Here is a 9,606-nt window from a genome sequence, read left to right as displayed (position 1 = left end):
CTACGCCCAGCAGTTCTGCTCTTTGTGGCCAAACTTGAGGCACTTCTCGCAAACCTCGTTCCGGTCAGGGTTTTCCCGTCGGGGCGACTGCCATCCGGGCCGAGGTGGTTGCCATCCCGGCCGGGGCGACTGCCACCCTGGACGGGAGTCGCCCTGCGTAGGCGGGCGCCACCCACTCTGCTCGATCGCCTTGAAGATAGCCTGACGGAGTTCGGGCTCCGGGATCTGAGCAACGGTTGGTGCACTTGGCGCCACCTCAGCCGGGGCACTCCGGCTGGGCTCCTTCGACTCCGCGTGGGACAGCTTGGCTTCCTCGACTTCATCCTCGAAACGTACACGACCTTCAGATTCGTAGCCGGACTCCCCGCCCGAAGTTGCCACAAACGCGCGGCGCCTCGGCTTGAAACGGGAATCCTGGATGTTGCCCGCTCGGAAGTCCCGCCTGGGCGGTGGCGTATCATAGCCCCCATCCAGGTTCAGGTCCTCTTGTTGCTCCAGGATGTCTTCGAGGTCGTTCAGGCTGCGGATCTTCTGGTTAGCCAGGATGGCCTTCAGCTGGGAGTCCCGGAGATTCTTCAGGAAACGCTTGGCATGTTGCTTGCGCTCCTTCTTGTACTTCCGGTACTTGATCCCCGCCTTGGCCGCAGCCTCGTTCAGCCTGTTGAAGAACTCCATCGGGGTCTCAGACGTCTTCTGTCGCATAGTATAATACCGTTCAGACTCCGACGTCCGGAGCTTCAGGTACTTGCGACGGAACTCCTGGACGAAGCGTTTCCAATTGCTCTGAACGTGCTTCTCCAGTTGGCCGCGCCAATTCTGGGCGGCAGGTTACAGCTTCATCTTGAGCTCTCGAACCTTGGTCTGGTCGGACCAACCACCCTGGACGGAGATGTTGGTGAACTTTTCCCACCAGGTACGTCGATCTCCAAGCGGGGCTTTCTCGTCGAACTGACCCAGCGTGCTGGAATTGACATACGGGCGGAACGTCCAGGAGGTCTTGCCATCCCCAACCGTAGTTGACTCCACGGTCGGTGTAGCGTCCTCGTCGTCCAGGCTGTCGTCCGAGCTGGAGCTATCATCATCCGAGCTCGAGGAACTGGAGCTTGAATCCGGGGACGAGTCGCGATCCCGGCGACGTCCCTTGCGTGGCGCCTTCTTGCGATTGTCCTTCGTGCGCTCGTCCTTCCTGCGTTCGTTCTTCCTGGGCGGATCCTTCTTTGGCTCCGTTGGCTCCTTCTTCACCGTCGTCTTGGTCCCCGGACGGGAGGTCCCCGTCGGGGCAACCTGCGTCGCCGTAGTAGATCGGTGTGCCGCATTAACTGCGGCCGGCTCATTCTTCACCACGGTCGGCTTCAGAGTCCTTGCTAGACGCGCGACGTCGAGTTCCGGCAGTGTTGCCAGTAGCTGCTCCCAGCCGGCTTCGGTCGTGATCTTCTGTCCCGGCTGTGCACTCGCGACCGTTGCGTTTCCCGTGATTATGCCCGTTGCCCGTTCAGGGTTATCACTTTCCGTTTGTATGGGAGTTGCCCGATTAGGGTCGGATGTTCCCCGTTCAGGTTGAGCTTGGGCAGATGTTGCTTGAAGGTCGCGTATCTGTCCCACATGGAAACGCTGGATATTCTGAGCAGACTCACGTTCCTGCGCACGCGCGACTTCCGACGCCTGCACCCTGGCTGCCAACGCCGGCCAGGTCCTGCTGGGCCTGCCCGGCCCGGACGGCCATCTCGGCGGCGTGTCTCGCGTCGGCTTCAGCTAGCTGTCGGCGGATGTACTCCGCGGCGGCTGCCTCCACACGCTCACGCTCGGTCCGCGCAGCTTCAAGACGAGCAGCTTCGACGTTGGCCTCGGCCGTCAGGGAATGTGAGGCGGCCTGGGACGCCTGGGCATAGACCTCATGCAGGTGTCGCTCAAGCTCAAGCTCCTGGGCCCGGCGCTCGGCTTCGCGCGCCTCCCGTTGGGCTTCGGTCAGAGCAAGCTCGGCTTCGGCATCCCGGCTGGGATCCTTCCCGGTCGACACAGCTTCGCGAAGCTTCGACAGTTCGGCACCAAGCTGCTGGACCTGGTGGAAGGTCGACACCGCCATCTCCGCCATCCCAGACTGGGCCGACAGGCTTGTCCGTTCGGACCGGGTGGACCGGTACGAGCGCCTGGATCGACTCGAGCGCCTGGATGGGGATCAGTCTAGTGATGACCTCCGGATGGAACGTCGGCGGCGACGCCGAGCATCTCCATCCGATTCCGAGCCACTCGAGAGCGTGTCACGCCATGAGCGTCGGTGCGTCCGGGACCTCGTCGCCGTGCGCGTTGGGGATGTCGCCCGGCTGGCCACCTCGTCCAAGCGTGCCAAGTTGGCATCAGCCTGATCGGGGGTCGGCTCTCGTTTGGAGACCACCTCGCGCGTCACGTAGAAGCCCACGTCTCTAGCGCCGACCGACACGCCAACCGGACCCCGGGCGGACATCGCCAAGGATCCCAACTGGGGCATCGGCATGTGCGACGCAGCGCTGTACCCGAGTTTCGAGGTCGACGAGTCCGAGGTGGTGTTCCTTGACACGTACGACTTGGACGTCGCGCCATAGGAAGCCCGGTCGGAGGTGCCAACTATGCTCGGGACAAGGTCCGAAGTTGCACTTCTGGCCGGGGCATCCCGGGCGGACTCCTCAGCCGACGGGAACTCGCACGGCAGCGACTCGAACTGGGACGGCGGGGACGCAAGCGAGCTCTCGGCCCTCGGCGGCGCATGCTACGGACGCTTGGGCGCAGGCTCACCGGTGGACGACCCGCTCGGACGCCGGATGGGACGAAGACCAGTCATAGGACGTAGGTCCGGCCCAGCAAGAGTTCGTAGTCGTTCATCAATAGATCTCCATCCGCGTCTTCCGCGTGGTAATCCATGATCGGCGGCTTCTCTGTCTTCGCTTGGGCCTCCAACGCTGGCAGGATCTTGAACATCGCTCCGATGACCTGCTCGCGCCGCTCGATGAGCTCGACTGCAAGCAATCGCTGGACGTCTCCGACCAGGGTCCGGATAGACATCGGCTCCACCTTGGACACTCGCATCTCCACCCAGGCCGGCACCACGTTGACGAACTGGAACCCGGCCTCGAACAGGAGCGTCTGCAGGACCGCAACGCACTCCCGCGAGTCCAGCAACCCAGTCGGGATCTGGACTCCGGCCAGGTCTTGGGCAGTCGACAGGTCCCGACGGCTGGGTGCCAGGTCGGCCAACCAAACTTCGGTCGGGTCCTGCGAGGCCACCTTGGACGCCAGGTACTTGGACGTCGCAAGCGTCGCGGTCAGCCACAGCACGGAGTCCGGACGGGACACCGGTCAGGCGTACTCCACGTTCGGAGGAAGCGTGAACCCAGACCGGGCTCTCTCCCACCGGGACGCCTGCAACGCCGCGTACGTCTTCGCCGCTTGGACACTTAGGTGCTCGGCTGGCAACTCCGTCGGCGGGTTACCCCGGCTGGTCTTCACCGAGAGTTGGGTCTCCGGTTGGGCATCAGCGGCCGGGGTCGCCGTCTTCGCAGGGACTGCGGCCGGCTTCTCCTCGTCGGCAGACGGCGTCGGCTTGGGTTCGGCGGACACTTGCGCGTCCGGCTGCGCATCTTGGCCAGGCAGAGAGGAGTCCGAAACTCGACCCTCCGCCTGGGGCTCATCCACGTCGGCGCCTCCCTCAGACGCCTGGTTGGGTTCACCCTGGCCGGGATCCCCCTCTGCGGTCTTCGACTCCTCGCCCGCGTCAGCACGTTCGGGCTCGCCGTCCTTCGACACTTGGTGCGCGTCATCTGGGACGGCTGGCTCGGGTGCCGGCTGGACTTGGTTCGAAGACCCATCTCCGGCCAGGGCCGCCTTGCGCTTTTCAGCGTTAACCCTCCGAGCATTGCGTTGAACCTCTTCCAGGCTCGGTTGCTCCTCGGGCGGCAGCCCCGCCGCACGACGCGACTGACGCGACACCTCTCCGCGTCCTCGTCCTCCGCGCCCTCCTTCGCGCATGTCTCCTCGCTTAGCTGTCATAGACGCTAGTTAGGAAAGTTAGCACACCTCACACCTATAAACTTACAAAATATAAACGACTCCGGTGAAATCCCTGGTTCGAATCCGGGTACGCGCACTAGCTGAGGCGAGGCGGGTGAACGCCTGACCGCCCAGGTGTATAGCTTTAGAGCGTCCCGGGTGTAGACTCCCGAATGGGGTGCACCCAGAACAAACCCTAGCCGGAGATAGTACACCTAGATGTACACTCCAACCGGGGTGGCGTGTGTCCTTGTGAACCATCCCTGTGGGTTCGTTTGTCTTCGTAACCAGGGGTCTTCGACCGTGGATGAGTTGTCTTGATACTTGTAGGTCGCTAGGTAGCAGGGCAGAACGTAACCTTCCTGGACGTCGCCTCTGACAGCCTTTAGACAACCAAACAATACAAACAGATACAGAGTTATATACAAACACGTAGCCCTTCCTTATTCTTTTGAACCGTGAAAGGGTCGGTCACTACTCCAGTCAACTCCAGCCGGACTCCGGGATACTGGTCAATCCCGGTCGGTTTTGGCTCACGCGCACCACCCTCAAGTACTGAGGGAAACTAACACAATCGAATACCTCCTATCACACGATAGCTCTTAAATCCGTACTTACCACCCGGGGCTACTCCAACCGGGGCGACAAAGTAATCGGTAATATGAAATGCGGGGCCTTCCTGGTCTGGACGAGCTCAACCGCAAACAGGAAATGAAATGGGATGGATCAACCTCGGGTTGTCGCCTGGTACTCACCCCAACTTGGACTGGACTTTGTTGCGGGAGCTCGACCCTGATGTGGGCCCTCACACGTAGACTTAGTCGGTCCTCCGGGAATGCACGCCCGGTAGGCTGCTCCAACTCACTTGCGCGATCCTTGGCAAAACGAACTCTGTTTATATGTTATCTGTGGTCTCTCTCTCTGTCTGTCTGGCTATCTTCTGTTGATCTTTACATGCACTCTATCTTGACTTGTCTTCGCTATGGTCTTGTCGTCGTAATCGTCCGCGGTCCCTCGTAACATACTTCCAGCAAGTATAATCATCACTTGGTACGCAAGCGAAGTTCAATGTTCCACGGAATCCGAACAGATCTTGGCTGGTCGGCTTGGTCGGTCGGAAACATCTTGGACTTTGTATACTGGATCTTCACATCTGGGATGGTATCTTGGTATCTCCATTCGGGATTCATGATTATCTCCAAACGGGATCACACTCCACTTGGGCTTCACATCCGGGATGTCTTGGACAGCTTCACAGTTTCTGGGTCTTCACTAGATCCGGTCGGGCTCCTCTTGCGTTGTACAGTGCACCAAGAGCAGGCGGCCTCCAGTCGGAGGCACTTCTACGCTCCCTTGGGCTTTGCCTCTCGTTCGGTACTTGGTTCCAGCCGGGGTCCGCTCTTGGGGACATCTCCATCCAGGGTCACCAAACCTTGTACACTGCCAACGCGAGTCCGGCCGGGATCCGCTTTTCCCATACGCCACGTGTCGCTGCCTCCCTCTCCCGTAGTGAGCCTCTGAGCCAACCAATCACAGGCGCAGCTGGGGGAATCCGCGAAAATCTCCAATCCCATCGTGTCAGGATGATGGACGCAGTGTTACGGGGACTAACATGGCAAAGCTGTTTGGTCTATTTAGATGATGTTATTGTCTTCTCTAAGGGAGATGTGGCACAGTACGTCGTGCACTTGGCGTCTGTGCTGGAAAGATTGTCGAGCGCGGGTCTGTCGCTGATGGCAAGCAAGTGTGCCTTCGCGTCGACACGTCTGAACTACCTAGGACATGAACTTGACGGTGACGGAGTGAGGCCGATGGCGAGTTTGGTGGACAGCGTCGTACGGTTTCCAACACCGACAGATGCTGCTGCAGTCAAGAGATTTGTACACATGGCGGGCTACTATCGGCGCTTTGTGCCGGATTTCGCGAGTAAGGCAGCGCCTATGACACTATTGCTACGGAAGGTGGTTGTATGGCGATGGGCAGAGCCACAGCAAGAGGCATTTGAGCGGCTGAAGATGGAGTTGACGCAGAGGCCTCTGTTGGCCTACCCGGACTTTGCGAAGACCTTCCGGTTCGTCACGGATGCGTCGAAGGTGGGCCTCGGGGCCGCGCTGACCCAATATCAGGGGCAGGGCGAGCAATCGATCGCTTACGCTTCTAAGATTAATTCGGAGATAGTGGCAGCGTACAAAATCACAGAATTAGAATGTGCAGCGGTGGTTTGGGCAGTCAAACTGTTTAGACCTTACCTGTACGGACGCAAGTTTGAGCTCGTGACGGATCACGCGGCGCTAAAGTGGTTGATGACGTCGAAGGAGTGGACCGGGCGGCTGCACCGCTGGGCTCTACAACTTCAAGAATACGAATTCGAGATTATCTACAGGCCGGGCTCGAGCAACGTCGTGGCTGACGCGTTGTCGAGGGCGCCGGTAGGAGCAGCGGTAGGAGCATCGGAGCAACGAGTCAGCGATAGCCGACGGGGCAGCCAGCGACGAGCAGCTGATTAACCGTGTCATTCGTGACGAGCAGGCGAAGGATCGCACGGTGAAGAACCTCAGGCGGAAGGGCAAATCCCGTGACACGGCTATTGTGGTCGAGGACGAAGTCGTCCACATTGTCCAAAGTGACGGCAGTAAGAGAGTGGTGCTACCTACGGCGCAGTGGACGGCTGCGTTGAGAGAAGGTCATGACTCGATCTACTCGTGCCATTTGCGCACGCCTCAGACGTACGAACGCGTGACAAGGAACTACTGGTGGCCAGATATGCGGGCCTACGTAAGGAGATGGGTGCAGTCATGCAGAGACTGCGGGTCGAAGAAGACGAAACCGAAGGAGGTGATTCCCCTGCTGAGAAATCAGGGCGTGGGAAATGCAGGTGATCGCTGGGCGCTCGACGTGGCGGGCCGTTGCCCGTCACGCCGAAGGGCAATCGGTATGCAGTGGCGGCGATAGACTACGCTACGAGGTATGCGGTGGTGGCGGCTGTGCCCACGCACACCGCGCCGGACATCGCGAAGTTCATTGCGGACAAGTTGGTGTTCGTGTACGGCCCCATGCGTGAGGTCGTCATGGACGGAGCGCCGGAGTTGAACGGCAAGGTGTTGGACTCATTGGTGAAGGCTCTACAGGCTAAGCACCCTTGCCATGTTGTCGACCAGCTTGCGGTAGTACACCGCAAACGGCCCGGTCTGCGTGACGCCGCTGCTGCGAAGCAGCTCGCTCGGCGCGCGCAGCTTCCTTCCCATCATGAGCTCATTCGGGCTGTAGCCTGTGCCCGAGTGTCTCGCCCCGTTGTACGCGTACGCTGAACAGTGCAGCCACTGATCCCAATCGTCCTGAGCCTCCGCCACATACATCGCCACCATGTCCTTCCAGGACCGATGGAAGCGTTCCACCAGCCCCAGCAAGGCCGGTCTGTAGGGTACAGGCGGTTGGCATCGCGGAGTGTGGTCTCAATCGTTGGGTCTGGGATCGGAGATACTAGTCGTGGAAACGGAGCAGCGAGATACAGCAACAGCTTCTTGGTTTCTGTCGCTTTCACGGGTGATATGGGAGCTGGAGGCGGCGCCACAATAGAACCTGACGAACTGTTCGCTCCGGAACCTTCGGCCTGTGGCGTGGGGGCATTGGATGCGGCACTATTAGCACGCTGCTGCAGACGCAGTCGCATGGCACGCCGCGTAGCCTTTTCCACGTAGGCTTCCTGAATAAACCGTTGGAAGTGGTCGGAAAGGAGACATTTGTCAAAGTCCTCCTTACTCAGGTACAGGCACTTGACTGGGCCCACCGCTCGCACCGAAGCCGTACGAGGCTCGCTGTAGATGAGCGACATCTCGCCGAAAACGTGGCCCTCGTACAGCCGCGTCAATTCCTTTTCATACGGTTTCTTGTCAGGCCCCACAGCCTTCTCCGACACAATAGCCTCGCCACGCGTGATCATGTAGAACCGCGTGCCTTCGTCTCCCTGGTGGACAATGTACTCGCCATCACTGAAGTTTGCTGGCCGCAAGCACTTGAGCACGATGTCCTGGTCCTGCGCACTCAGTCTCGCGAGCAACGGCACCTGCTGCAGCATCAGACTCAGGTGGACTTGGCCGATGTGCTGAAAATCCTCCTGTGTCAAGTACAGGAGCTCAACGTCGCCAACAGCGCGCACAGTGGCTGTACGCGGGTCATCGTAGATAAGTGCCAGCTCGCCGAAGTAGTGACCCGCTCGCAAGTGTGTGATCATGCGCTCCTGCGTCTGCCCCGCGCCTGTGGGAGTCGATCCAGTCATGCTGTTGCTGCTCGCGACAACCTTCTTGGTCACAACAGCCTCTCCCTTGGCAATCATATAGAACCGCGAGCCACGCGTTCCCTGGGCCACGATAACCTCACCGTCCGAGAACTTGCACGGCTTGAGCGCGCGCACCACCTGCTCCTGCTGCATCTGACTGAGGTTCCGGAAGAGCTGCACCTGTCTCATCACTTCTTACACGGGCATGTTATCGCGCAAGAAGGGCGTCAGAGCCACGGGCTCATCGTCCGCGTCCTCCTCTTCCTCGACGTCGTCTGGAGAGCTGAGCCACGACGCCCACCCCGTCATGCTGTGCTGGCTGCTGTTGCTGTTGCGGCCTCCGCTGCTGTGCATGGCCGAGAACGACACGCTGTTCCCTGTATGGGACGACACGGAGGAGCAGGCGCTGGCGTGGCGCGCGCGTTTGGGGATGGAGGGCGGCGACAGCACGGCGTCCTCGGGTTCGTCCAGCCAGTCGCTCACGAGCTCCTCGCCGCTGCCCACGAGGTCCTCGTCGGACGAGCTGGAGCTCGAGTCCACGGAGCGCGAGTCCGAGCTCGACAGGTAGCCGGACTGCGGGGACTTGGGCGACTGGACGATGTCCATGGACGGCCGGAAGCGCGACAGCTTGGGCGGCGCCGGCGTGCGCGACATGGAGCTGCGGCGCTTGAGCGGGTGCGCGTCGTCCGTCTTGACGTTGCACGGCGGCGACGGGAACGAGTCCACGGACGATACGCGCGGGAAGCCGCCGTCTTCGTCGTCGCTCTGCAGCTCCAGCGGCTGCAGCTGGTGTGCGGACGGCTCCTGGTCGTGCGCGCCCGACGAGGAGCCGAGCGTGTCGCGCACGACGTCGCCGAGGCGCACGGAGCCCTCGCGCTCGTCCTGCTGCACGGTGTCGACCTTGTGGGGCTCGAGCGTGGGGCGCTGGGCGGACAGGAGGCTCGGGCCATTGGCGCTGCTGTCAGCGGCGTTAGAGGTGACGGAGTAGGAGGCGGAGGACGGGGACGCGGCGGGGAAGGCGGCGGACAGCGTGGAGGAGGGAGGGCCCTCCGCCGCGTCCCCCGCGGAGACGTCGCTCTCGCGCCCGGTGCTGAGGTGCTGGCCCATCGAGACGGCAGTGAGTGCGGAACTGATTGGCGTGATGGCTGAAAAGATTGGGATGGCATGAGCCAATCAGAGCGCGCAGTTCTGACTCTGGTGAGGAATTACCATGATCCAGTAGAAAAGTACTGGAACGTCCCCCAGGCCGACAGCCATTTTCTTCATACAGTAAAAAAATCCTAAGTACGCCCGGCACGCCACTTGCGAAC

The 9,606-nt window shown here is 60.8% G+C and overlaps 3 protein-coding genes across 3 annotated transcripts; all 3 read right to left on the bottom strand.

The window, feature by feature from the left end:
- Positions 1-1,443, bottom strand: PHYSODRAFT_260960 (hypothetical protein; the record flags this gene model as incomplete). The annotated part of the gene is made up of 2 exons (XM_009532057.1): positions 1-816; positions 856-1,443. Coding segments are annotated over 2 exons (1,404 nt in total), but the record flags the coding sequence as incomplete, so codon positions are not given.
- A 2,160-nt stretch (positions 1,444-3,603) lies between these two features.
- PHYSODRAFT_424526 (hypothetical protein) lies at positions 3,604-3,996 on the bottom strand (the record flags this gene model as incomplete). Its single annotated transcript, XM_009532056.1, has 1 exon — positions 3,604-3,996. A coding segment is annotated over one exon (393 nt), but the record flags the coding sequence as incomplete, so codon positions are not given.
- Positions 3,997-7,142: 3,146 nt separating this feature from the next.
- On the bottom strand, positions 7,143-9,403 carry PHYSODRAFT_262016 (cyclic AMP-dependent protein kinase-like protein regulatory subunit; the record flags this gene model as incomplete). Its single annotated transcript, XM_009532055.1, has 3 exons — positions 7,143-7,434; positions 7,530-8,453; positions 8,496-9,403. 3 exons carry the CDS (start codon positions 9,401-9,403, stop codon positions 7,143-7,145), a joined length of 2,124 nt encoding a protein of 707 aa, XP_009530350.1.
- Positions 9,404-9,606: the final 203 nt, after the last annotated feature.

Source organism: Phytophthora sojae, assembly GCF_000149755.1.
Source record: "Phytophthora sojae unplaced genomic scaffold PHYSOscaffold_6, whole genome shotgun sequence".
Lineage (NCBI taxonomy): Eukaryota > Oomycota > Peronosporomycetes > Peronosporales > Peronosporaceae > Phytophthora > Phytophthora sojae.
The sequence above is the reverse complement of the archived record's forward strand: the minus strand, read 5'-3'. Positions and strand labels throughout refer to the sequence as shown.